The sequence below is a fragment of the Neodiprion fabricii genome, chromosome 6, assembly GCF_021155785.1.
Source record: "Neodiprion fabricii isolate iyNeoFabr1 chromosome 6, iyNeoFabr1.1, whole genome shotgun sequence".
NCBI classification, from domain to species: Eukaryota; Metazoa; Arthropoda; class Insecta; order Hymenoptera; family Diprionidae; genus Neodiprion; species Neodiprion fabricii.
In genome coordinates this window covers 18856648-18884496 of record NC_060244.1, presented here as the reverse complement: position 1 = coordinate 18884496, position 27849 = coordinate 18856648, and the positions used below count along the sequence as shown (strand labels likewise).

The following is a 27849-nucleotide window of genomic DNA, read 5'->3' as shown; positions in this document are numbered from 1 at the left end:
TAACTTGTTTGCGATCCGAAACAAACGGCGAGTTTCGATTTTATACGAATTACGTGACAATGCATCCATTTTCTCACGTATGTTCTCACGTCATCAGCTGCATCGCCAGTCATTGTCACATAATTCGTGTAGAATCGAACTCGCGTTTTGTTTCGGAACGCAGACAAGTTAGCCGCAAGGTGAAGACGTTATTGAACATTACACAGTGTATATTGCGCTCCGTACTCTGGGAATTGGGAAAAAGGGAAGACTGGCCCGGTGACGACGAGCTGGTGTAACTAACGTGTAGGCGTGGATTATTGGGCACCGACGAGCATTGGCTATTAAGGTTAGTCGGCTGGGAGGTGACGCCAATGGCGAAAACCAGGTCGCAATATTATTCTTACCGCCTTGTTGCCGTTGGCCGTCCCTATCCTGTTGCCTGTACATCGCACTACCAACTTATGCATGGTGTGCCGACTCCGCATCAGCAGCCTGCAACCTGGATAATAACGGGGAAGGCCTGACGGTATCGTGCGCTAGATTTCGACCGCGACGCCGCGCCGTGTAAGAGATGCGATTTACTTCTCCAGAAAAGATCCGCCCGCGACTTCCATGATGCTGATCACCTTGTGATCTACAAATATTCACCGCTTAACGAAGATTTATCTCACATTTCATCCATTTTATTTTACCGAACATCAGTTGCCTTCGTATTACGATTGTGATTAAGTTTCAGAATGATTATACTTTTTTCGAAATGAACGTTCGAGACTTGTTGATTCTTTTTCATTCAAATACCGTCTAGTACTGAAACTGTGACGAATAAATTTATTTGAGTTTTATACGAGTACACGCATCATTGTTTGTTTTTTGAATTAATTCACACACATAAACGAGTGATTCTTGTTAGTCATCGTCCGTCTCAACTTTTACAATGCAACTATGTTTCTGAAACGTGGCGTTTACGTATAATCTAGACCAGGATTTTTATGCCCTTTGCAAAATTACGTGTGTGCGTGTACATTGTACGTACATAATCGGGTTTCGCAGACTTTATTGAGCGGAGGTCGCGTATAGAATTCACAGACTAGATTCTGGAAGGGTCTTTACCTGTAAGGTGGAATAAAATTCGATTACAGCTCGCTTTTGACTGCCCGTGAAAAGCCATTTTGGTTCCACCTAATACCATCAAGCGTTTTTCAAATTCTGATCCCGTAATACGTGAATTTATTCCAAGGCTCAAAGTTTCAATCCGCAATTCAAAACTCCAAGAAAATGTAGATATATAATTTTTTTTGCTAAATCAGTGTTCCATTAACTACGTCGGATTTCGCTATGTGCTGATGTTTTTCGATTGAACAACGGAGTGCCGATAAGCCTGCACGTGTCTCGCGTCTCTAAAACTGTCTAGGAATGAGAGCCGACGACGGTCTAGGCCAAACGCGTGTTTAGTTTCATTTCGTTCGGGTAACCAAAATCCGATTTCTCTTGATATAGCTAACACAGACCGACTGGAACCTCGTGCATGGTAATATGAACTTTGCATTTTGATACGATCTCGAAAGCGTGACGATAGTTCAGAATCGGGCTGATGATATTCACCTATTATGTCATATATTGGTGGAGACAGAAAAATCTGGCACAATAATTGTACGCATTTCTAATTCTATTTCTGTGTCTAACTATTTCTCGTCAGATATCATCGCGGTTACACTTACATCTTATTGCCGATTTTGTAAAGGGTAATAACATAATTCTGGACGTATCGTTTGAAGTTTTAAAAAAGCGTCGGGTAGGACGCTCGGAATTCCCTTCGAATCCTGGGATCAAGACTTAAGATGTGATACGGCGCGTACTCTGTTGAAAAGCGACTTTTGAACGAGATCTAAAAATACCTTTTCTATTCCCGTTCGGAGCAGGAAGGTCAAGGAGGAACGCAAATGTTAGCCAGCCGTGGAAATAGCATTTTCAACTGAGAATAAGTCCGAATAAAATTTTCTCCAACGTCGTAATCGTTATCGAACACAACCATACTTTTTGCACATTGTACACGTATCATAAAAGTTCAACTCTTCGTTGCAATCGCACTTCCTCGTCAGGTATCAACCGATTTGTATTTTCCCAAAATATGTCCCTTAATTCCAACCGCATTGAATCATAATTCATTTATCCGTGTGTTATTCCTTTTACAATTATGTCTGCGTATACTTAATACCAGTGTTCGGTATGCATCGTCGTAATCTCAAGTTGCACATAACATAACCGTAATGCGATTACAGATTTGCGAACGTAGTGCAAATGTCGCCGATTGATGCGAACCTCGAAACGAACGAGATGTAACAAACCAAACTACATGTTATATGCAAAGTAACGTCACGCTTACGATTAGCAAACCCGCATTTGTCTGCATACCTTCATATAATGAGTAACGGCAAAAGTCCAGTAGTCGACCGTTTTTGACCGATGCAATGCACATAAAGTTCGTTCCGAGCTCCGGTGTAGTTATCCCGGTAAATCGATCTTCCTTTCAATTGTTGCGAAAACAGCCTTTGAAAAAAACCGTGTTATACAGCGTGGTCTTTTTGTTGATTTTCTCAGGCGAATATCTAGAAAACTAGAAGAAATACAAGAAAAAGTTTGATACAAAACGTGAAGGGTTTCAAGGGAGAGAAATAATGTTGATTTGAGTTGATTTGTGAATTGCACCACTTTCGAAATTTGTTTTTTACTACACAGTGATTTTCGATAGGAACCACGTCGGAACCACGTCGGAAAATCTAGCAAAAAAAAAAAACATAAATTATTCAACATTTTCAAAAAGTGAAATACTCGGTCATTTTTCGCTGATTTTATAAAGGCATTAATTCTCAAAGTTTCATTACTTTTTTGCGCTCAAGGTGCTGTAGGAGACGCTTGATCATGTCGAAAACACGATTCGTAGTTCTTTCAAACCATGAGGATCGATGCACTATTTCGACGGAAAGTGATCGAATATTTCACTTTTTGATTTCTGTAAATTTCCTACAATTTCGGAAAATTGAATATTTTTTTACGTTCGTGTATTCATCTTCAAACCCACTATCACCTGGTCATTATAGTCAAAATATATGTGTACCCTGTCCAAAATCACGAAAGTGGCACAATCCACAAATCAACGATTATTGACATAAACTTTTTCTCGTGCATCTTCTAGTTTTCGAGATATTCGCCTGGGGCAATTAAAAAAGATCACTCTGTATACTATGCACGTCAGCTACAACCGTTCAATTTACGGTTCAAAGAATCCGGAAACTTGAACCTATACGGCAAACGCGTATATCTGCACCTACAACTTTGCCAATTATCGATTGACTGTGCTGGAGTGTAAGTGTGTATGTGCCGAAGGTTGCAGCAGCACCTCGCGCCAAGGGAATTAATCAATCAAGTTTTCTCTCCAATCTACACACTCCACGCCTAAGTGCACTGCACTTAAGTGACGCGATTCAAAGTCAGGGTTAATGTCGCAAGCTTTCGTTTTCGGAAGACATTTCACGCAGCGTCGAATAAAATTTCTCGAATATTCTTTCAATGTCTTGTAAATTGTCTCGAAAGATCTTCGAAAATTTTCCATCGTCTCCGAACATTTTTCTTTTTACGTCAAATATCCTTTGCAATTAATTCACCCCTGAAATATAAATCCGTGTCGGGGTAATTGCGTCGGGTCTGAAGCAAAAAAATGGGTGCGTGTACTTATGTACGCGCGTGAGAAGTTATACTTCTTTGGCATCATTAAAAAACAATAAAACAAATAACGGATGTCTTACATTATATTTAAATAATCTATTAAATTTTTGTCACGAACTTTTTATTAAATGTTCTATTAAATTTATTTCTTTATTTTGTAAATATTAAAGAACCAATAATAAATATTCAAGATTGATAATTTAATAATATTTAGTATTAATTATATTAAATAATGATATTTTAATTTATATCAATAAATAATACATACGGATAACTAACCTCAATTATATTGGAGCACTTGAAAAAGTATTTTAGCACAATTTTTTCACTAATATTCACAAATTTTTTGAGACTTAATGAATTCGGTTGAGTGGGCAACTTAAATAATACATACGGATAACTAACCTCAATTATATTGGAGCACTTGAAAAAGTATTTTAGCACAATTTTTTCACTTATATTCACAAATTTTTCGAGACTTAATGAATTCGGTTGAGTGGGCAACTTCATCCTGTTAATTTTGTGTTACAGTGATGCGCGCGCATCTTGAAATTGAATTCGGTTGAATGGGCAACTTCATCCTGTTAATTTTGTGTTACAATTTTGTGTTACAGTGAAGCGCGCGCATCTTGAAATTTCACTCTCATCAGTTTTTCATAACGCGCCTAAAGAAGTATAACTTCAAAAACTTGACATGTCGGTTGCTAGCTCTTGTTGCTACCTTCATTTTAACAAGTACGAAAAGATGAGGGACTCGGCAAAAGTGTAACGGAATTAGAAGCTGTATGAGAACTCGGTAGCGAATAGCGTCTAGAAACTAGTAATTGTCAATTATTCTGTGGTGCTTTTATCAAGACGCAACGATGCTACGTGCTAGCTTCGCTTAAGAAGCGTAAACAAGCCGTACACAAAAACGGTGCGTTCACCTCGGGCCGACTGTGCCTGACGTCATCCGTCCAAGCAGTGCGGAGCGGGACTTGACCAGGTCACAGACCGAAAACAGGAACTAACACTCTAGACCGCGAACCGACCGGCCATCAGCGATGTAATATCCGCATGGTGCAAGCCTCGCCATCGTCCCAACTTCGGTATATGCCTGAAAGGACCGGGTTCCTTGACTTCTTACGGTTCCTTGACTTTTCCGCGACTCGGCTCCCGTGTCGAATATCTAACACTGATCGAATCAACCCTGGAACAGAGGCGCGTATACACGGTATAAGAACCGCGAACGTGACCGCGAATCCATCGCAAATTCTTTAAGCTCCCTCCGATCTCGTCTCTCGCGATATTGTTCGCAAAACTATATCTTCTCTCTCATTCCCCGCACAATGCAGTCACAGTTGAACAGCACACGCGTTGAATCGAAATTGGGGGGGGGTCGAATCATTGCCAAAAATCTCTATTGCAGAGAGAAACCGTTGAACTGAGACAAGCGAAACTGTGAGATCTCCGAATCTGCGGAAGGATATAGGTGTCATATATGATACAACGGTACACGGATTGTGCAGGGTAATTGAAGATTTTTCCGGGCTGATTAAACATTTTTACGAGCTTACGTCGGAGATATTATTTTCTCATTCTCGATAGTATTGATCGTTTTCTACAATATTACCGAACGTGAAGACAATCATTTTTTTTTTTTTTTTCAAGAGTCAGATGAGAATAAAATGAAACACTAGTACACGTTACAAAAGCTCTAAAACAACTGCTGTTAAAAGTTAGAAATTACTCGTGCAGATCCGTTTCATATACAACAGGAGGATTAAATAATGCTTGAAACAAAAAGCACGATTATTTTTCGTTTCAATCTCGAATTGCTTAAATTTCAAATTTAAATAAAAATTCCACGAAATGGAAAATTCCCTAACAATTTTATGCAGTTTTCCAATTTGTTTTGAAAACCATAACATACACCCTGAATTATTAAACAGGCACGATGGTTTTAAGTGTATTTTTATTTTTTTCTATCCATATCGTCGTCGTCAGTTTGCACTAACTCACTGGCTCTTCAATACGGTTTATAATTCCGCTACGATAGCGGGGCGAGATCAAAACGGGGACAATCACCTCTGCTGCCGCACGACGCGATGTTACCGCTGAATATTAACGATCTCTTTGTCGAACTCACAGCTTCGTTACACAGAGGTAGAAGATTGATGATTTTTTGTATTATCGTTATTAATTTTTTTTTTTTTTTATTGCAATGCACCGCACTCCATTCCCCCACCTTCCCGTGGATCGCATGCGTGGGATGCCGTCGAAAAAGTAAAAGTCCAGTTTGTATACTAGGATCTGATTGATTATCTGTTATACATACATACATACATACATACATACATTGCATGTGAATACCTATATTGTATATGCATAACCAGTTAACGGAATACACTGCAGTAATATAATGCCTACATCTCGAGGCATTATTTACAAACGTGGCCATACGTTATGTACGTAATTTACAATATATGTATATTTACATACCTGCAGCACACATTGCAAACGAGTTGGGTTTTTTTTTCGGAAATAATAAATCATCATTTCATGTACAGAGCGATATTTCAACGCTATCACATTGTAAAAAATTACTTTCTCACTTTCATATATATATATATGCACACACTATTATACACATACGTATATCCATTGATTGGCGTATTATGCAATATTCCAGTGCAGTTTATGAATGAATGTAAACTGGAAAGGTCTTTTATAAACTACAAGGTAAAATATATACGTGTAATATACAGATTGATTTTTGGAAATGATAAAAGTCGAAAACTCGATATTTTGGGGTAAAAGTTTAAGATGAAGAAAAAAAATATCCGTTTTAATGATATCAAATTTTTATCTACACGCGTAAATTTATTGGAGAATTTTGCGCTTACAAGGGTTTATACACATGCAGCATATGAATTCCGTATAATTGATGAGGTTAAATTTCGTAACGTCAACATATGAAATTACTACTTAAGCGACAAATTGTATATAATTTGTATCAAATTTTTTTCACATCACAATTTTTTCACACCCTGCGAATATTGTATTGTTGCAGTGGCCAAGTTTTTCAATGTTACATACTTCAACTTCTTTATAGTTGATCGAGTAAGACTCGTAAAAGGGAGAGATTTCCGATCTCGAGGTGTATATTCCAGGTGTCTAGATAATGAAAATGTGAAAGATTGCCGCATTCAAACGTTTCCCAGATTACGTGGATTATTGTTAAGTGCAGGTTTGCGAAAAAAATAGTAACAACAATAAACATATTCCTCGAAAAAGAATGATAGCTAAAAGGATTTCTATTGAAATACTGTGTATCTTATACCTCCATAAGCGTTCGGTTTATCACTCCCACAGTACCTAGTAATAATCAATCATACAGTGCGTTTTTTTTTTATAAGCAATGGTTGATATCGTGACCAGATGTCCTGTCATGAAAATATAATATAGCGATAGTTTTCAATCGCCAGAGAAACTTTAATTGACAATTTTTAATACTAAATATAGACATTTAGTTGTTCTCAACTAAAACCGTTCGGAAATAATTCGCGTACAACTTGGAATCGCGTTATTCCTGCAGTAAAAGCCGAAAAACATCTCTAGTTGTGGTTAACTATTTCAATTTTTTACCGTCATAACAAAAAAAAAAAATTTGCTTCTGGGTAGAAAATGAAAACGAGTTGTTATAGATGCAACCAGAAAACCGACTATACGTGTATTCCTGCACTTTTTGAAATATAAGTAATTTGTACTATATCTTCATTCGATTCTTGCGACAAAGTTGATGCAACCATAAGACTGTAATCAACTGAAAACGTGTGTATACTAAACTATCCAAACAGATTAGTGTCACACGATTGCCTAGAGAAAATGCGCAAGTATTGACTGCTGTAAAAACACTGCAGAGTTACGTGTCGCACAATTTCCTGCAATTTTAACAACGTCGAAACGTCATCGCGAAGATGCCCATTTTACTATGATTTCTGAGTAACTATTTAGAAAATCCCATTAAATTCCCATCTGTCCAGCAGTTATAAAATATTCCCGCAAATTTTCTTCTGGCCAAAAAATGTGGCGTTATTATTACATCTAACGATATCGTTTGTGCGTTACAGGGTATTATCAGCCGGCTGGACCACTGATACAGCATCCCCCAACGCTGCCTCCGGTCAAGGGTCCTCCACCAGAACCAACCCCTACACCCCCACAGAACTCCGAGGGTTCCGATGACCTGGTAGCGACTTCAACTACTTCCGGCGGCACGACGAGCGGTGGCGCAGGTATTTAAATACATCATACCTATCCGTATATGTATAATCTGAGAGAAGTGTATTATGGGATAATACGATAACTTTTGACGAGCAGTCGCGAAAACGGTGGAAAAAACTGAATTTCAAACCTACTCTTATAGGTGGTGGAAGCTTCTACAGAACATATTGTCCTCAGTACTACGGAACACCACCGCAATACCAAGAACTTTGTTACCAGCCAACGTACTCGCATCCGCATTCGCATCCGCCGCCTTATTACAAGTACCCCCCAACTTACAGACGGTGAGTAACAGGGTTGTTTTTCTATTTTACAGATAAGTTCTCGTATTGAACACATTAATGCCTTGGGCTTACGGCTAACTTGTTGTCGGTACTAAACGAAATGCGAGCACGATTCTATACGAATATGTGACAATGAGTGGCGATGAAACCGACGTGAGAGAATAGAATCGAACTCGCATTTTATTTCCTACCGAAAACGAGTTAACCCGAGGCCCAAGGTATTAATGAACGTTACTGTACAATACATACGTATAGTTTGAGCGTATGCAGTTAAGAGCGCGCGTATCGTGGAGCAGAACACAAAGGTACTCCAAAATCGTTCAGCTATCTGTATAACGATATTTTCAACTTACCGTTTCTGTGTTTTCAGAGGATAAAAGGAAGTTATTCTAATCAACTCAATCAATATAGGTATCTCGACGCTTCAAGATCAAGAGAATCACCTCCGACCCGCGGTTTTTCTAAACTTAGAACTGATTAGATTTTGGCCTCGATCGGTTTAGTACTTTTTTATATAACAACAAAGGAATCGATGAATGAGTTTGAACGAAAATTGGTACCGTCAGATTTTCTGGGCCGCTGATCACGAATCTAAAGTCAGATTTGCAAAATCTAATTCTCACGTATTTGATATGCTGAAAAAAAATAAAAACATTTGGATTTTGATGAAAATTGATACTCTATAGTTTTATGGGTGACTGATCACGAATTTGAGGTAAGATTTTCGAAATCCGAAATGGCGAATGCAATATGGTGGAAAAAAACTTAAAAATTTCTGATTTTGGTAGAAATTAGCAGGCAAAGGTTTTTTGGATCAACGATAAAGAATCCAAGATCAGACTTCCAAAATTGTGATGTTGGATCCATTATAGTGCTTCAAAGTAAAAATATCGTCATATTTTCATGTAAAGCGATACCTTGGGGCTCGTAAATGGTTAATCATGAATCTGAATTTGTAGTTCGAAATTCGAATTGGATATTGATAATATTTTTTCCAGAACTTGGAATCTGCAGTGTCTAAACGGGAAGTTTGGGGCTTGTTTAAAATCCGGTTGTTTAATTACAAAATCTTTCCTAAAAATGTCGAATATTCATTTGAACTTGATTTTTAAGTGAGATTTATTCGATTTCTGAATCACATCTCCCGAATAAGTAGAATGAAAATCAATTCGCGTCAGTTATCCGAGTGCTTAAATTAATTTTTCAGTAAATTTCGACATAATAAATACACGATAAATACAAAAATGTGCAGAGATGATTTGATCCTTAACAAAACGTTGAAAGAAAAATTGCCGTATTGCAACTCTGGAACAACTTTGAGGCAGTAGAGTTTGCAACATATAAGTATGCGCTAATGATGCATTACGGTATACTGAATTTCAGACAATTCTAATTAAGTTTCGAAATTACGAGTTTGCTCAAAAATCTACCGTTACAAACTTTAACTTCATGTGATATGAGATACATATTCGACGCGTTTATTTTATAGTCAAGGAAAATTTGAAAATACATACGACGGATTTTCGATCCATGGATTCAGAGTAAAAACAATTCCACAATTCGTGTTCCACGATTAATTAATAGGAGAAATCGGGCGAAATGAAAAACAATACAGATTGTAAGACTATCAAACGGCTAATGAGGCAACGTTAATCACTCACGAAATCTAGTACGCATATACAGTAAAAATATGAACGGTTGATGCTTATAACTATATGGATACATACATACCTACTCGCCACTGGCTATCTAAAATTCAATACAATTTACATTACATTATGCAGCACTGTACCTACGCTCTGCGCTAGTCTATTCGTCCGTGTTTGTCGACTGGGACCTCTCGTTCCGTTAGCTTTTACACTCTTCTTCACATAGTATAAGTGTTGTTATCCAACCCCCTTTGCATATATTCCAAATGCAGCCGATTTGCTTTCAAATTCTGACACAATATTTTTCCGAAGCTTCATATCTATCAGTCGGTAGTTTGTTTTTATCTGCAAAAACTTGGATGAAACCCTATAATCTATAGATGAATGAAATATGAAAATAGGTGGGCCTTTTTTATCCTCCAAATTTCCATTCATATTTTATTTATATTTCAGTTATTTTTTTCAATATTAATTTTGTTCTCACGAACTAATCAATTGAAAATGTCGAAATCACTTCCACACGGAAGATTCACAATTACGTTTTGTTTTGGATTATAAAATGAATAACCAAAAATCCGTAAACATAAGTTACTGAGGAGAAGATTTATATTTTCGTCGGAAGTTATACTTTTCGGTCACTTCTCGATTCCTCAACACAATAAACAAGTAGCTATAACAGTAATTATCACAAACTTAGAGACTCGTTGGAAAAAAAGATTTAGTTAAAAGGCAAATCACACTTGTTCGAATATTAACATAGAATATCATCGCAAGTGTACAAATAGTGAATTAGTATTAGATTCATTGCACCCATAAGGATTCAAATGCAAAGATAAATGTAATTTATCATTTATTTTTCAGCCAGTACTATGGGTACCAAGAATCAGGTGGCCCTGGAGGCGGAGGTTCTGGTGGCGGAGGTGGACCAGGAGTGGTCGAGTATCAACCACCTCCACCACCACCTGCAGAATATCCTCCACCTCCATATTACGGCGGCTATCCGCCGCCACCACCGCCCCCTCCACCCCCTGGAAATCCGGCATACATGCACCCGCAAGGAAGACCTTTCGTAGATCGTAAGTATCGATATTCGAAATATAGTATTCCAATAAATAAAAAAAGATAACTATCTGTTGCACAATTGAGACAATTAGTGGAAAAAAAGGATTAATCAAATTACGTTTTGTTCCCCTCCAGAAGAAATTCACTTTTCGACTGCAGGTCAATGGTCAGACTGACCATCACACCGAATGGTCAAAACTTCGAACGTTACCAATCCTCATGTGCCACCTCAAACCGAACACTCTTGTAACACTGCCATTTTAAATTTGCCTGATATTTATTTCATATATTCTACATCAAAAAAGGAGTGATACATGTTTGACAAAAAAAAATCTAGTATCGATAGTATTCTTTTTCTAGTTGTACGTTAAAACACCAATTTTTAAATCAGATCTATGGTGAGATCTTTTTGAAAAAATTCGATCTTTCTGCCTTGTGACGCTACGCACCAAGGTATAAGGTTCGCGTGTGCCAAATTTGAAATTATATTCTAAAATCGAAAGTATAGATATTAAATTTTTTTCGTCACACAAGTATCTCTTTTTTTTTTTTTGTTCGTAAAAGACATCAAAAAAAATTTTGGGCAAATAAAAGTTTTCGTTCGATATTTTAACCGCAAAGTGTTCGATTTGACATGGAATGACTCATATGTGGTAAACGCTTCAAGGCTTACGTGAAGGTCGATAAAGGTCGGTGTTTTGACCATTTGGAATTTTTGACCCGCATCTCACTTTTAACTATTATATCTTTGAATACCTAATTCACGAATAGAAGGAATCTTGCCATATTGAAAAAGTCGAAACCACTTTCTACGTTTTTCCCAATTTTCGGAAAACTGTATTTTTCGACTGATCACCCTTTTTCGATCTACGTCTTACATCATTACGACCTCAAGGATGGACTTCATTTCTTGTTTTATTTTTTTATTTTCAAAATTACAGAAGAAGTTTACTCAAAATTGTTTTCCTCCAAAATTTGGATTTTGCTAGTAGAAGGACTAAGCTACAGCAAAAAAAGTCATTTTCGAAATCAGAAATCATATTCTGTGAAGTTTAATTCCAAAATTCTGCAAAATCCACCCGATAGAATTTTTTCACTTAAACGCGTCATTGGTCCCTTCATGAACGTTAAGTTCCAAATCTTCAACGATCGAGAGTCACATATGTTAAATGCAACTCTACTCTTATAAGACATTAGGTCAGTCGAAATATTATTTTTATTATTTATTTTTTATTATTATTAGTCAGGTATGTTCGTAATATAATATATTATGATACATTTAATACAATGTATAATATATGACAAGTATAGGTGACCTGGGAGTTGCAATTAGTAAACGCACCCGAAATAACTGAAAAGTGATTAGATTTAATGGTCGTCGAGGAACCCAAAGACTTGGTAATTTTTTTGGAATAGGTTTTCAGGATTTCAGCGTACAACTTGATCAACCTATAAATGACATCTTTTTCACTTCGCCCTAATGTGTACCTTCCGGCAAAATTACAAAAACTTTCAATTCTCTGCAACGAAAGTGTGTGCACAAGGAATATTTTACCACAACGCAGAGAAAGTCTGCCGTGAATGCTTCTTCGTGCATTATACACTTGCATCGTAGAAGATCAAAACTTTTCTTGAGTTCACATACTACTACAAAGTAAATCTTGAAGAATGGGGTTTGATTTTTAGATATGGTTAAGTAATTATCAAAAAAAAAAATTTCTCTCCCCTTAAGCTTTTAGGTATCATAAACTCAAAGGACCCGTCCAATATTCTGATAATCAAATTTTCACAGACGCAGCCTTTCAAAGTTGCCCGTGCCCGATGCAGTCATGTCCAAAAAACGTGGATACTGGGCCCCTTATTGGTAATGGTAAGGGGGCGCCAGTGGGCTCAGGGCCCGGTCTGTCATTGCCGCCCAGTGCTTTGGTAGGGCCCCCGTCACCTGCTAGGGGCCTAGCTGGACTGGCGCCCCCCCACGGTGCCAATGCCTGGGACACAGATCGCGTCCAAATCAACAATCATTGTAATCTCACGCTGAATCAACCGCCACCCCCTCCACAGCACAATCAAAACAGTGGTCACAACCGCACACAAAATCAGGATTGTAGAGCAAAGGTAAATTTCGGCGTGATCCTTTTATTTTTCTTGTTATAAATATATCAGTGCAGCGATATTTGAAATAATTATGCTTTGAGTTAATTAAATGCATTCCATTTTCATGTTACAGGATGAGAAGAGTTGTCAGAACAACAAGATGTCACAATGCAACTGCCAAAAACATGCCTGCACATCGACGACATGCGAAGTGAAGACTGAAACTTTATCACCTAATGAAAAGTTGCCAACAACCGTGCAATGTACCAATAATAAATTACCAAACTTTAAATTGGAGAATAACAATGTTAAATGTGAATCTTGTAGTGAAAAGGTGAGTGACGATATACCTTGTGAAGCAAATTGCAACGTCAAATGCGAATCTGGTTATAAATGTGAAATAAAATGCGAACAGTGCGTTAAGGGACAGTTGGCCGTTTTGAATATGGATAAAGATTCTGGAATCATGTTAATTGATGACAAATTGGAAAGTGATAATGTTAAAGAGGAATTAAATGAAGTTGTTTTGATTGAAAATGAAAATTGGAAAAAACCAGATTATGAATCGACGGTTCAAGAAACAGTAGACGAAAAAGAAATTTCTGATAAACTTGTTCATGTTCAAGAACAACCAAAGTGTCAAAAAATAACAAAACGTAAGTTATCCCTTGATAGTCTGTCTGACAATAAGAAGAAGCGTAAAATTAATAAAAGGACTTTGTCAGTTGGTTCAGTTAGAGATTTGGCTAATAGTGCTTCATTACCAAATTCAAAATTATCACTATTAAGCAATGAGACAATTCAGTCGACAGAAAATGTTCAAAAGAAAAAGTACACGAGGAAAGAACCGATTCATCGAAAACGAAAATCCGAATTGGTAAGTCAGTGCGAACCTGCAGTAAAAAAAAACAAAACTTTAAAACTGCTGAACGATCTCGGCATTCCTAGCATTAAGCAAAATGCAAGTGAAACTTCAATAATGGAGACGATAAACAGCGTAATTGAAGAAGGTTTAAAAATAACCAAGAAAAATGAAAAGACTCTCAAAATGAGTGAACCTGCTGAGAGGAAGAAAATTTCAAACTTGTTATCAACGCTGAAAAAGGTTGGGAAAAAAACAAGTTTGCCTAAAACAGTGCCGAGTAAAATCAATTTGGCCGAGATATCGGAAATAAAGAACAGTCAATCCAAGATCCAATGTAAAGCAACAAATGGACGGTCTCGAGAATCAAAACTCAAGTTACAAAATGCTAAGCCTAAAACTAAAGTCAAAACGAAAATTCTCAACACTAAATCCAAAATTGAAAATAGTAAATTAGCAGAGGATACAAAATTGACATCAGAAATATTAAAACAAAGTGAAACTATTTCTAAAGCCAAAGTAAGCGAATTGACCAACGACAGTGTATCGACTCATACCGATATTAGGAAACCAACGCTAATGAAAAACAGACGTAAGAGCACAAAGAAGTCTATTAACAGAAAGGCATGCATCAAGTCTGAGGAAAGCCTAGCAGTCGAAGAGAATTTAGCACTGATTAGAAGACCGAGTTTAAAACCCAAATGGAGCAATGGTTGGAGTTGGGAAGGAGAATCATATGAGGCTAAGGTTTATTTGACGGTAAGCGTAAAGTTTCACTGCAGGTGTTATTACTTTTCTCATTTATAAAATACTAGCTAATAAATTCACTAGTTTGTTACAGTCGTTGGCTGTACTATTATGACAATTTCTGTTTACTTTTTGTCTAGAAATTTTTATACATAATTTTAACGACGAATATCGTAAGTTTGTACATGAAATTGTTTTAGAATGAGGAATTAGCATTTCGACGCTGCTACGCGAGCATGAAACACGTAAGCGGCGATGTCCTGAAGCCTCGAGATTGTGTCCTGCTTAAGAGCGGCGTACGAAAAGCAGATCTACCATATGTGGCAAAGATTGCCGCGCTCTGGGAGAATCCACACGATGGTAAAGAAAATAAATGAATACATCAATTTATCAAAGCCTCAACTACTTACACTCTCTACATTATAAAATAAAGTGCATACGATTGACTCTGATGTGATTTCACCAGTTTGAATATGCAAATATCTTACACGATACATTTTATGCACAGGGGAAATGATGTTTTCCTTACTGTGGTACTATCGACCCGAGCACACGGAACAGGGGTGTACACAATGTGATACAGAGGATGAAGTATTCGCATCGCGACATAGAGATGCAAACAGCGTTGCTTGCATAGAAGACAAGTGCTATGTCCTAACATTCAATGAATATTGCCGGTAAGAGAAATAAGAAAACAGATTTAGCCACGAAACAATGTCATGAAACGTATAAGCATATGATACAAATACATTTTTACAGCTTTATAGTATGTCAACAAGGAAAATTTGTACCCTAATAATTAACATATAATTATTTCTTATGCTCAGATACCGCAAAGATTTACGAAGATTACAAGAAGGGCTGGAATCACCTGGTCTGATTGTACCACGCGGAGATCAGTTGTATCCAAGAGTTAGCCGGTTACCGCCATTACCAGTGCCCGCAGATATTGTGTTATTTTGTCGACGCGTTTACGACTATCGCGGTAAAAAATTGGTCAAGAATCCTGGATGATTCGAATTTTTGTGGAACAAAATGATTAGGAACAAATGAGATGCACAAAAGAAACATAAAGAGGAAAAAATTTGTGAACCGTGTAAAACTGCACGCAGGTCTCTTATCACTTATTGTTATAGGCATTTTTTAAGGCCAGAGAGTCTGCAATGATGAAATAATTACATCATTAAGGTTAATCAACGTATTGTGATATATTTATATGTATACACATTTGCAAATTGTAAGTGCAGTCACATAACGTCCACAATCGTTTCATCTTTCTCTCTTTCTGAAGGAGTGAAATTGTATTTTTTTAATACATCTTCTACGTAAGCTAGAATCAAAGGACATGTCGACGCGATAATAATTTTGGAAAATTCATTATGAAAAATTCCATTACACAACCCCGCCTATTCTTCAACTAAATAAATACCTAAGCTTCAACAATTACGTCAGTGTCTCAAATCCAGCTTTCCAATTTGTAAATATGATTATAATTCTGCCAGAGGACACACATTGAATTAATCTGCCGCTATTGGCATACGAACAATACAATATTATTGAGATTGCAGGATGATTACGTAATATTCTTTCTTCGAATGATATTTTCTGTTTTTGGTACCTTAAATGTCTATTATTTCATCACTGATGTCGCTCTGTATCAATTACTGTAATAGACATTTTTAGAAAATTTCATAATTTTATAGAGAGAATATTTATATTTTTTGCGAAATAGTATTTACACGTTTACAATATATTTTTGAAAGAGGCGAATGATTCCATTATTTACGGTAAAAGAACTTTTATAAACCTTCGAGCAGTTTCAGATGGGAATCAAACGCAAATACGACCATTTAGCGAAAATAGAAATAAGCCTCTACCCAGGTAAGCTAAGGATATCTAATAGTTTAGCCCTAACAAGTTACAAGAGACTTCCATTCTCTAAGTATATGTTTTCATTGGTTTAAGGCTTGAAATTATTCTGCGTTAGCGAAATAGTATACGTGAGAAGTATAAAAATATTTCAAAATGTTATTTCAATCACAGTGGATGCCTTCAGATCTAGATGCTAATGTGATGCAAAGATAATTTCATTTTACCGAAAAGCGGTAAGAAAGCAAAATAGCAAATGTTTTCCTTTTTTTTTTCGTTCACTGAGAACAACTTTCCCCTTAAACGAAGCTTTAGAAAACGATTCTGCGTGAATTTAAATTGTGTACATATAACAAATGTAAAAGTACTTTAAAATGAATGCATGGTAATTTCAAAAATATATAATCTTACTCTTACCAGCAAATATTACATCTGGATCTAGAAAGTGTCGAAACACCACAATTTATGGACAAAGTTTGCATCGTAATTAGATCTTACTAACGATTAAAAATAAAATGATATTGCATATAACCTGAGACAGTACTTTTCTAATTGCATTGTAATATTTCTTTGGCATCGGTGTTCACATACCTAAGAATTGAATTGAGCGTTCGGAATTCTTCAGTAATTAAAATATCAGCTAAGCAGTGATATAGAACAATTATTGCGATAAACAATAAATTCCAAATGGAAAATCATGAACATTAATTAATCATTTACGTTGTTAGCAGTAGGTGTTTTGTTAAAAATTATATTATTTAAAATTAATATATTATTGATGATGATTATTTAATATCTAATATATTGGACCTAGGTTGTAAGTTATTTCCAATCCAACCCAAGAAAAGAAAAAACAAAAAGCTTAAAAAAAAAGAAAATAGCAAAAAAACCATTTGAAAGACCGTCATACCAAAACATTCTTTCATTTTCAAAAATCATTTGATCATGATTTAATATATTTTATTAATTTATAATTTGTTACTATTTAGAAACACCTAATAACAAACAGCGTGTTAGTAATTAATTTTATATTCCTTTTTATCGTGTAAGGAAATCGGAAAGTGTAATTTTTGATAACAATATATCAATGAAATAATAAAAGACGTGCAGCCATGTCAAAGATCGCCGAGCGCAGAGAGATGAATAATTTAATGTATCAAAAATTAATTCCTAGAATGGTTAACATGGGAACATTGCACAAAAAAGCATATCCTCTGTTCATTTATATAGGGATGGATCTAAAAACAAAGTGAAAAAGAAAATGAAAAAAAACAATACTGTATCCATAATTTATTCTTAAGCCTAGAAGTAAAACGAAAAGCCATGATGCTGGCTGTTGCATTTGCTTTAATCAAAAAAAAAAAAAAAATCAGTTTTTGAAATAAAACTTAATAAATTCCATTGTACGGCGCTTGATGGTTCGCTGTTGAAAAATATTAGTTTAACTATTTCATGAAATATTGTAATTGTCATTTTTACTAGCCGAAACATGTGTGTTTATGTTAATCGATAAACTAATATGTCAAAAATCCAAGTTGCTGTTGGCATACATTTGTTTTATTTTCATTCTTCCTATTTATATTGCACGTATCCTTTAACACATGTCACAACTAATGGGCTCAAACACGGTATGACTCGTCGACTGCTTATGATTCATTTCATCTTATGAATTTGATGAATTTTTCGAACCAATAAGTAATATTAGGTGTGAGACAGTGGTATTGAAAGTACTATGTCCCTGCATTTATCAAATAAGCAGTCTAGTTGAGTTATGTTGACAATATATTACCTTCCTCATCTGAATAATATTTGTATAGACTTTGTTTAAAAAATATCGCTGTAGACTTTTGCTATGGAAAACATTTGCTTGTTCCGATCGAATATGTACTAATAATTCTCTGTATTCATTAGTATCCAAAATTTTTCACTGAGCTCTATAATACCCTTGTGGAGTCACAGAAGAAATTACGACAGTCTGAATTCAGAATGACATGTTCGCTCCACAGTCTACGTTGTGTGTTATTAAACTATTAGTAATATATAATATATATCAAACTAAATTATAAAAGTAAATTCTGACAAAAGAAATTCAGCTTATCAAATTAACTGGAACTTAAAAAAAAATTGTATAATAAATCAAACAACAAAGATTTAAAATAAACACAGTAAATATCTCGAAATATGCTATACAGGTATATATGTATAAATATGTTTTTTTTCTGTTATACTGGTGGTTCTTCTATACTGTAATACGTAACAACAAAATACCAAAGTAGCAATTCTTAGATAATTCATTTAAATAGTATAAATGAAACTTGTGATTGACAAGACCTTCGTGTAAATAGGAATCTAATTTTTGTAATTTTACTCTACAGGTACATAACTGTTTACTCCCCACCAAATTTTTTAGTGAAAAGCTAAAGTCTATACTCTAGCGGACGTAATTGTTTTTACTACATCAGTTTCCAAATATTTCCAAAACTGACCGTAAACATATGTATACAACACCTGTAATTGCATGTACTATTCATATAGTTAATCACGCTAGTCTCGGCTAGTGAAGTGTTATTGATGTGTCTGTTGTGTTTGAATCTCGAAGATGTGCAACACAAATGTTCTACAATCACGTCAAAAGTTGAATGTCCGTATCGCAAAATTCCTATCTATTGAGCGACTCGTTGAGTAAAGCGGGCACTTTTCATGAATGTTAAGCATTTGAATAACCTTTTTTCTTTCATAGCGTATTATACATATTTTGACAGACAGCCAACCAAATAGCAGTGCCGCATAAAATATACAGATACAATAAAAAGAGTTATTTCTACACAAGAATTAGGATAAATGTATACATGAATAATATATACATATATATATACCTATAACACACACACACACACACACACCGCGCGCGCGCGCACACACACACACGCACACGCACACACACACACATATATATTTGGATAACTAGAACACAAAAAATATATTATTATATGCGACGGGTGAATAATGTATATTGCAGAAGAAAAAAAGGAAAAAAAAAACATAACAGTACTCAATAATGTATGACACTTTTTGACGCAAAACAATGTAGTGAGATACATATGAATGCTGATTAACAATTAGAACTTTCCACTAAGATTATACAACTTGCTCATCCTAAGTACCATGAATCCAACGGTTCATATTTTAAAGATGACCGATTTTTATACTTGAAAAACAACAAATATGAATATTAACAGTTAAGTGTCATGCATTAGCGGTATTTAATATATATATATATATATATGTACATATAATATAATATATATATATGTATATATAATATTCCATATATATATATATATATGGACAGTTAGGCTTTATATAGGTATATATACAAGCTTCGTAGAAGAAAAGAGCACAAACCAATTTTGGTGCCACGGGTTAATACGGTTGACCAACGTAACTGTTTATAGTGTAGGTTTCAAGATACATTAATTTGCTGATTTGAAAATCCAGTGTTGCGTTTTAGAGTATCAATTGCATCATGCAGTAGTCTGCTTAAAAACTTTTATCAAATGTAAACATCTCTTACGTGCCAAATAGAGTTTACACATTAAAAAAATTACTTGGTTTTATAAAATGTATAATCAGATTTCAAAAATCTTCCTCTGGCAACTTCACATTACGAACAAGTTCAAAATAGATCTCGTTTCTTCTAACAGAAATTTTTGTTGCGTCAATTGTTTTCACCGTTAATTGATACGATTTTTGCATCGCGGATCTAACTTACGAATTTGAAGAATTCTCCAACATCACCTACTGATGTATACGTGGACAATTAATGAACATGTACTAAAAGTAAACACGTAAATCAAGATTGTGTGCAATCTATCATTTCTTCCACATATAAAAGTATATGGAACATTTTGGGCAAATTCTACTACTTTTCATGCATCACAATTTGGATTTACTTCAAAATATTAAATCTTATTTTGGCCTTACTATGCCAATTCAATTTCTTTAGACAATAAAAAATATTAGATGCTAAAGTTTAGGTGGGTTCTTGTTAAATGTCCCACGTGTATGCATATTTTCTATTCTCCACCTATAAACAAGTTAGTCTTCTGTATTACTCCTAATCAAAACATCTCCTCCACATTGGAGCAGTGATGCATTTTCCATCATGATCAACAATCATAAGAAAAACAGCAAAGCTAGGATGTAAAGGAACGTAGGCTAGCCTTGTAACATTGTATAATAAACAAAATCAGTCTAATAAATTATTCGCTCATTTTTCGTTACAAAATATGGATCATCCAACTTTTCGTATCACTGCGACAGATCCAGTTTAAACTTTTAATCATAAATTATAATAATATTATAATACGTCTCATACTGGAAAACAAATAAATTATAACAAAAACGTGAATCGCATGTAAAACTTTTTCAGATTGGTAAAAATTTGAATGTGCTCGTTACATTATTGCATAGGATACATTTCACTGTAAACTGGATCTCTTGCAAATTTACTCAATTGGTAATTTGTTGTGCAAGAAACTAATTCGATAAGCGTGTGAAACATTCAACCCTACATTGACATCACCATAAGCAGGTAAGATACATGTATATGACAAAACTTCAAAGTCTTACAAGGGCCCATCAAATTCTTTACCAACTTTATTCCCTTTTTTAAGTTTATTTTTCCGGTACAATCTATTATATTTGATGAAATGATTGAATAACTTGACCGCATATCATTGTTCCCTACATTAAAAAAATAGAAATGTTTAATGCCAATATTTATTTTAGAAAGTTTTCAAGACCTATGATTCAACTGTGAACGGTTTATGGAAAAAAAATTTCAATTTAATTAGCGAATTAATGTAGCCATTCAATGCTGTGCCTATAATGAGTCATCTGGAATTAGAAATGGATACACAATAGATCCATAAATCTAAAGTGAATGTCTTACAAGTGACTGCTTACATGATAAGATTAAATATATACAAACAGCCGATGCAGCAAGCTATTTCTTCCTGGATACATCCTTGTCTAGTATCAGATTATGGTATGAAAAGGGTGTGGTGAGCGTAGTATAATTACTACTTTTTTTTCTAGTTCAAGGTCCTGGAAACGGTATTGCTAATAGATATCAGTTTCCAAGATCATTCGATCTATGAATAATGAGATACTATTGCGTATAGGCAACATAAGCTTTTCTTATGACGAAAATTTATAAATTACAAAATGTAATTACGAAATGAATAAAGTATTATGTCATATTAAAAACAAAAAAAAAATAACGACTTTGACTGCATAACAATTGGCACTGTAAATCACGTACATATTGTTCAATCAACTGAGGATCTCAATTTTCGAAAAAAACTCATACCAAAATTCGAGCATAGTTTTTGTACAGGGTCTCTTTAGGAAAACAATAATACGTATTTAAGCACTCGTGAGATATATATGATTGCGGTAGTGATAATATTTCATGATTATCTCTTTATAGATTGAATGTAAATTCAAGACATCCCGTTACACAGAAGAGTAAAACTCATTATTCATGCTAATTGAAGCAGTGATACTTGTATTGATCCCAGTTAAGGACAAATCAATACAAGGTGGTCAATGAGTGCACCTAAGCATAATATATACGCCTACATTTTTACCGTATAAATTTATAAATCAAACAATAAGATATCACGAATATGTTAACACAAAGGTATTGACCATGATGCTGTTTATTGGCTTTCCGTAGCATATATAAACTGTGGCAACGGATCGAAGAGAGTACAGTACGACTTGATCTTCGAAGTAGTCTACACAATTACAATTTGAAACATGAAGCTGTTGGTAAGATCCGTTTTCATACACCTAATCAATAATTAGCCTCAGGACTAAACCGCGGTATTGTCATAAAAAAGTTTAGATGCCTCATACAGTACAATTTTCTGGAAAAAAACAAAAATGAGGATGCATATCAAAATTCAACTTCTAGTCCTTATGTAAATGATTTCCATTCTCTATTGCAAATAGAAAAAAGAAATGACAAAGTCAAGACTAATCTTTCATCGGGTAATTTATTTTACACCCATCGTCAGTATTGCGATCGCGTTTAGAATTGATTTAATTTTTTTATTCAACTAGAATAAATACAACCGATAAATTCCAAAATGATTTTGTTAGTAAGAAGGAATCGTTCTTTGGGTAATAAGTGTCTAATCTATACTGTTGGGATATTTTTACGTTGCAGCTAACTCTCTTCGCTGCGCTATTCTGCGGGGTATTTGTCACAAGTGCCCCGTTGGATAATGAGGCCCGTGATAAGAGGCATCTTCTTATCAGCCCTGGACCCGCTGTAGTTTCGGTACCACTCGTTGCTCCAGCACCTCTCATTCACGGACCAGTTGTTGTAGGACCTCATTGGGCACATCCTCTTCCTTATGGTCATTCAATTGTCAAGTATTGGTAGAACGGGACGAAGATTGAAACGTCGAAAATTTGTATAAATAACAAATTTCTACTACTTTTGCCAGTTTCATTTCAAGTATAAATTTAAGGAAACAATTTTGATTTTTGATGTAAACTATTTTTAACAGTTCTGATTCTCAAACTCTCATATAGAGAGCTACTATATTCCGTCGAATACTAAAAATTATCCAATTAATGGGCATTAAAACCATTGGCCAAAAAACTGGTTTGTGCCACAAATTAATTTCATCCATCTGGTAAGATTTACGTATATTGTCTATGAAATATATAAATACTATTTATTGTTTACAACTGCCTTGAATACATAAGGTAAACAAGTGATAAATAGAATTAACAAACTGAAAAATACAATAACAATTATATGGTAAAAGTGTGATAATTACTTATCGATCAGACAGATTGAAGTAATTTGAAAATTGTAAAAAATCAAAATACGAAATAATCTACATGATAATGATAATTAAAAGAAATCGTTCAAGACAAGATGGCGATTAATAAAAATTTTCCTCCAGAATGATAAATCTTTGCAAATTTGTCATTGGTTTATTTAAAATTGATTATATGAATAACTGCTGTTATGTAAATATATACATAAATATATATAATACTTCATTTGATTCTGGCATGAGCTAACAACTATCGAATTAACTACATATGACTAGAAAACTTTGACACGGAGAACTTTTACAACCAATAATTCTGAAAAAGTTGTTTGATGAAGATTTATCTGTATCTAACTGAAATATATAAACATAAGCATCAACTTTTGTGATTCCACAATATGATATTGAGAAAGTAAGGATTCAAAAATTAGGAAACGTGAAAACTATTCCTCAACAAAGTCATCACGATTTATTTACGTGACAAATACGTATAAACAACAGCAAGAGAAATGTTGCACGAAACAAAGACCCATGCAAAATTTCCAGGGAAAACCAATCTTCCGAAATAAAGTTTTATTGTTTTATTTCAAAACTTCTCCTCTAAATAACTTACTGTATAAATGACACATTATTCACTAGACTCTAGACTCTTTTCAAAATTGTCTATTATTAGAAATCTTTTCCCTGGAAGTTTTTCTAACTCAACTTCCACCTTAGACAACGACCATTTCTCGTCCTTAATAGCTTTGTAAAGCAATGTTCCATTGCCTTTTGGACCTTTCAGCGGAACTTTATACCAAAGGACTGTGTCTGGTTGATCATCAGATTCAGTATAGTTATTGGCATAGCCAGCTTTTATAGGTTGCCCAAAATAATCAACAGCTTTTTCATTCTCATGAAGATATTTAAAAGCCTCAGTGTAGCATACGGATTTGCGAATACGTGTCTGAACCTCATTATGAAGTATTAACACAACACCGACCATACCAAATGTTCCATACCCACATATTTTTATTAACCCTTGGGTCGAAATCATCTGGAAAACAAACCGAAAAGATTGCGTTGTTATCGATACGCTGAAATAATTACAAGTTGAATTGAATTTCTTTATTTTTTATTCTTAATTTCTGCATCTATGGAAAATGTATTGGAGCGTTTATGTTCAGAACTGCATATAAAATTCGCTCTTTTTCGAGTTTGAGATACGTGGACTTCGATATTTCGAGATACCAACGTCGAAATCAACCAGAGCACCCTCTTAACGACATATAGTTATCTATAAAATTGACAAAAATGATTATAGAAATAAGAAATATTTCGCACTTACTTTTTCACAATAAGTAATATTATTCTGTAATCAATTATTCTTTCAATGACGGTCATAAACAACCTCGATTCAAATTAACCGATCTCTACTACTAACCTAAAAGCAGACACGGGATGTCCGGCTTTTTACGTGCTTTGAGCACGGCACTCATCTACCTATATACTAATATAAGTATATCAGTCAAGCACGGCTGTGAGAGGTAACCATGGTGGGGAAATTCACATGCTATCCCTGTGTCAGTGTATGTATAACACACCTACAACTGATTTGCGTTGCATAAATTCGCAGAATTTAGACTAATTTACAAATTGGGATTGCGATTCAACCATTTTTACTAAAAAATTATTGTGAGTGAAATAGTTGCTTAGTGTCTGCACAATTCACAACATTAGTAGATAAGCAAAAGATGATTCTACTAGTTTCGGGCGGAGACCACGTTTATTGTGCCAGTAGCGCATCGTGTCAGCTGTTCTGAGGCTATTTTATTAATATTTTATCCTAACTTCAGGCTCATTTTTGGTTAACCAAAGCTACTTCATCGACAACAATTGCATCCCAGGTACCATTCCACCCAATGAATGCTCGAAGTTTTCAATTATGGAGAATGCAAGGGGCGAAAATCACTCGTCTCTGTTCGTAGTGTACATGCATGGTTTGTGAATACCCTAAATGTATGGTCTAAGACCCCAACCATGGGGACTCTCAGTGGGTGCTTTACATTTACTGACTCAAGTCGACTTGTGTCGCTATTTCTGGTGTATTTCTTTGCCCAGATTGGCCGGTTCCACCAGAAATAGCGACACAATAGCACCTTCATTTTACTGACGATAAGACCAATTAGCGCTTCGCCGTTTGCTTTCCTAAACCAACCACCTCGCGCTAATCCCCCACCGAGATCTCATGTCCCAATCAAAAACCTTACCCCCAATTATTTCATCATCCTTAACCCATCATCCGAGACCCGTGAGAAACCGCGACTCTTTTTGAACTCCTCCTACTTTCCCTCCAATTCAACCCTTTCAGAGAACAGAATAGAACAGAAGAACTTCAGACATCATAGACAACAGATCAGAACCTTACCGAAATCCTAGAATCAAATCACATTATAAGTAATTCAGAACCTCCGAGACTTATTAACAGTTTGTGACTGCGATAGTGATTAACATCAGTTTGTACGACAATTGTAAACCTACCATTGAGAACTAGAAGGAGATCGTTAATAAATGTGAAGTTAACCCAAGTGTTGTTATAAATAATTATTTCAATCACGCGTAGTGATGGTTGGCACGAGCCTTACCTAACAAACTCTTAGAATTGTAGGGGAGTTGAACGAGAAGATCTGAGGAACTGAACAGTTCAATAACTGCAGAATTCAGTCAGGGCATGAGATTTTCTGTACGAACACTGAAATGGTTGTTATGACATTCAAATATGCTGCATTTGGAATACCTCTGTGGCAGCGCCACCTGACGGATTTCATCGAAAACTTCGCATAAATATCACAGGGACTTGTATGGACAAACGTAGACTGTTTTCCCACCTGTTTTTACTAGATGGCGGAGAGGTGTAAAGGTAAGCTTTAACGGAATCAACCATGCCTGAAAACCGGGGAGTATCAAGTCCACGCACGAAAAGTGTTGTCTTACTCGAAAGAAAATGTGAAAATTATTTTCATTTGAAAAAATCGGTACGAACAGCCCGGAATTCTGTGCACTAAAGCTCCCATTTCTATATTGAAGGAGGATTCCACGTTCAATTACAAAAGAGCTGAGAACTTGATAAAAACTAAAATTATATATTACGTTACGACTGCTAAAATTTTAGTTTTGATTAAACTGAATTCAGTTTTGGCCCATTGATTTTTTTTTCTTTTCAGTTTCTGGGAGAAACCTGGCTGAAGTACACAATGCATAGCATTTTGCACTCCACCAACATTTAGTTGAATTTTCCAATCTTCTAAGACACTGAGAATTCTGAAAAAATTCTGGAGCCATTATGGAACATAGACAAAACAAACTGTCGAGTTCTAAGAATAGATTTTGTTCGGTTTGCAAATTATCTGACATTGAAACCCATTATGTGTCTATGTGCACGGCGATGTGCTTCTCTACAGTTCACTGGGAACACTGAAGATTCTAATGAAGAAAAAAATCTTAGATGCATAACGAACACTAATAATACAAATAACTAGCTACTTTCGAGAACCACTTTTAAAGCGTGAATAAAATTATGTACAATATCGCATTCTATTTCCTTAACCTCTAGACGGCCGGCAACACCACTATAGTGGTGTTGCCATGATTCGAACATATCCGGGGAACATTGGAGGATGATTATATGGACGTATCCCACCAAACTAGGCATGTATCAACGAAAAAAAACCCCGACCGCCAGCAGATTAAAGGATGGACACATACAGTATAAATCATACTAAATGATCTCTATCTGGACATTATAAACCAGCACCAATGGCTGACCATTTGTTTATTTTGTGGAAATACACTACATTGAAATCTGAAGCTGATGTTAGTTGCCGATAGCAAGCCGTCAATTCACTGAAAGTTCTTATACAGATTATTTTTCATGATCAAATTATTTGAATCAGTAGATAAGTATTAGAAATGTTAAAACATCATTGATTCGAGTGCTTTTATCCATGATAATCACTGCATGTATGAAATTTTTGTGAATCCACAGCTAGCTTTAGCATCATCATTAAAATAGCGCGTTGCTCCATTGTTATTTCAGTGAATGCTTCAAATTTCATTGGAGATTTGAACGTTAATTCCCAACGAACAAATAAATTAAATTAATTTATACATGAAATCGAATGACTTGTGAACCAGGTAGAATCTGTTCATAAAACTCGGCAACAATGCAATTGGTTTTATCAATGTCTGGTGAATGGTGGTCAGGTGAGAATACCACAAAGAGGCAAACCGCAGTATGTAATTAACTTGGTTAGCTGGCTAGACCCCAAGATGCTAGTCAAGATGCCCCAATGCTTTGCATTGAAATGAATGCTACTGAATGCTATTTCCTAAAATGTGATCATTTTTTTACAGGTAAAAAAATTATGATCCATATACCTATGAGTCCACGTACCTTTAATATTGATATAATA

At 35.2% G+C, this 27849-nt stretch overlaps 1 protein-coding gene and 2 long non-coding RNA genes across 4 annotated transcripts in view; 2 read left to right on the top strand and 1 right to left on the bottom strand.

The window, feature by feature from the left end:
- The window catches only part of LOC124184432, an 84467-nt gene extending 66074 nt beyond the window's left edge, over positions 1-18393 (top strand). For both annotated transcript variants that reach the window (XM_046574123.1, XM_046574124.1), the window contains 8 exons: positions 7818-7982; positions 8114-8255; positions 10766-10980; positions 12759-13081; positions 13194-14681; positions 14870-15029; positions 15178-15346; positions 15497-18393. In XM_046574123.1, the coding sequence (XP_046430079.1) occupies positions 7818-7982; positions 8114-8255; positions 10766-10980; positions 12759-13081; positions 13194-14681; positions 14870-15029; positions 15178-15346; positions 15497-15683 (2849 nt within the window). In that variant the 3' untranslated portion in view covers positions 15684-18393. The remainder of the gene's footprint in view (positions 1-7817; positions 7983-8113; positions 8256-10765; positions 10981-12758; positions 13082-13193; positions 14682-14869; positions 15030-15177; positions 15347-15496) is intronic.
- A 1867-nt stretch (positions 18394-20260) lies between these two features.
- LOC124184448 lies at positions 20261-24810 on the bottom strand. The gene is made up of 2 exons (XR_006871200.1): positions 24726-24810; positions 20261-24434 (listed from the first exon to the last, which is right to left on the bottom strand). It is a non-coding gene; the product is annotated as an uncharacterized LOC124184448 (long non-coding RNA).
- Positions 21850-23778, top strand: LOC124184447. The gene is made up of 2 exons (XR_006871199.1): positions 21850-22376; positions 22777-23778. It is a non-coding gene; the product is annotated as an uncharacterized LOC124184447 (long non-coding RNA).
- Positions 24811-27849: the final 3039 nt, after the last annotated feature.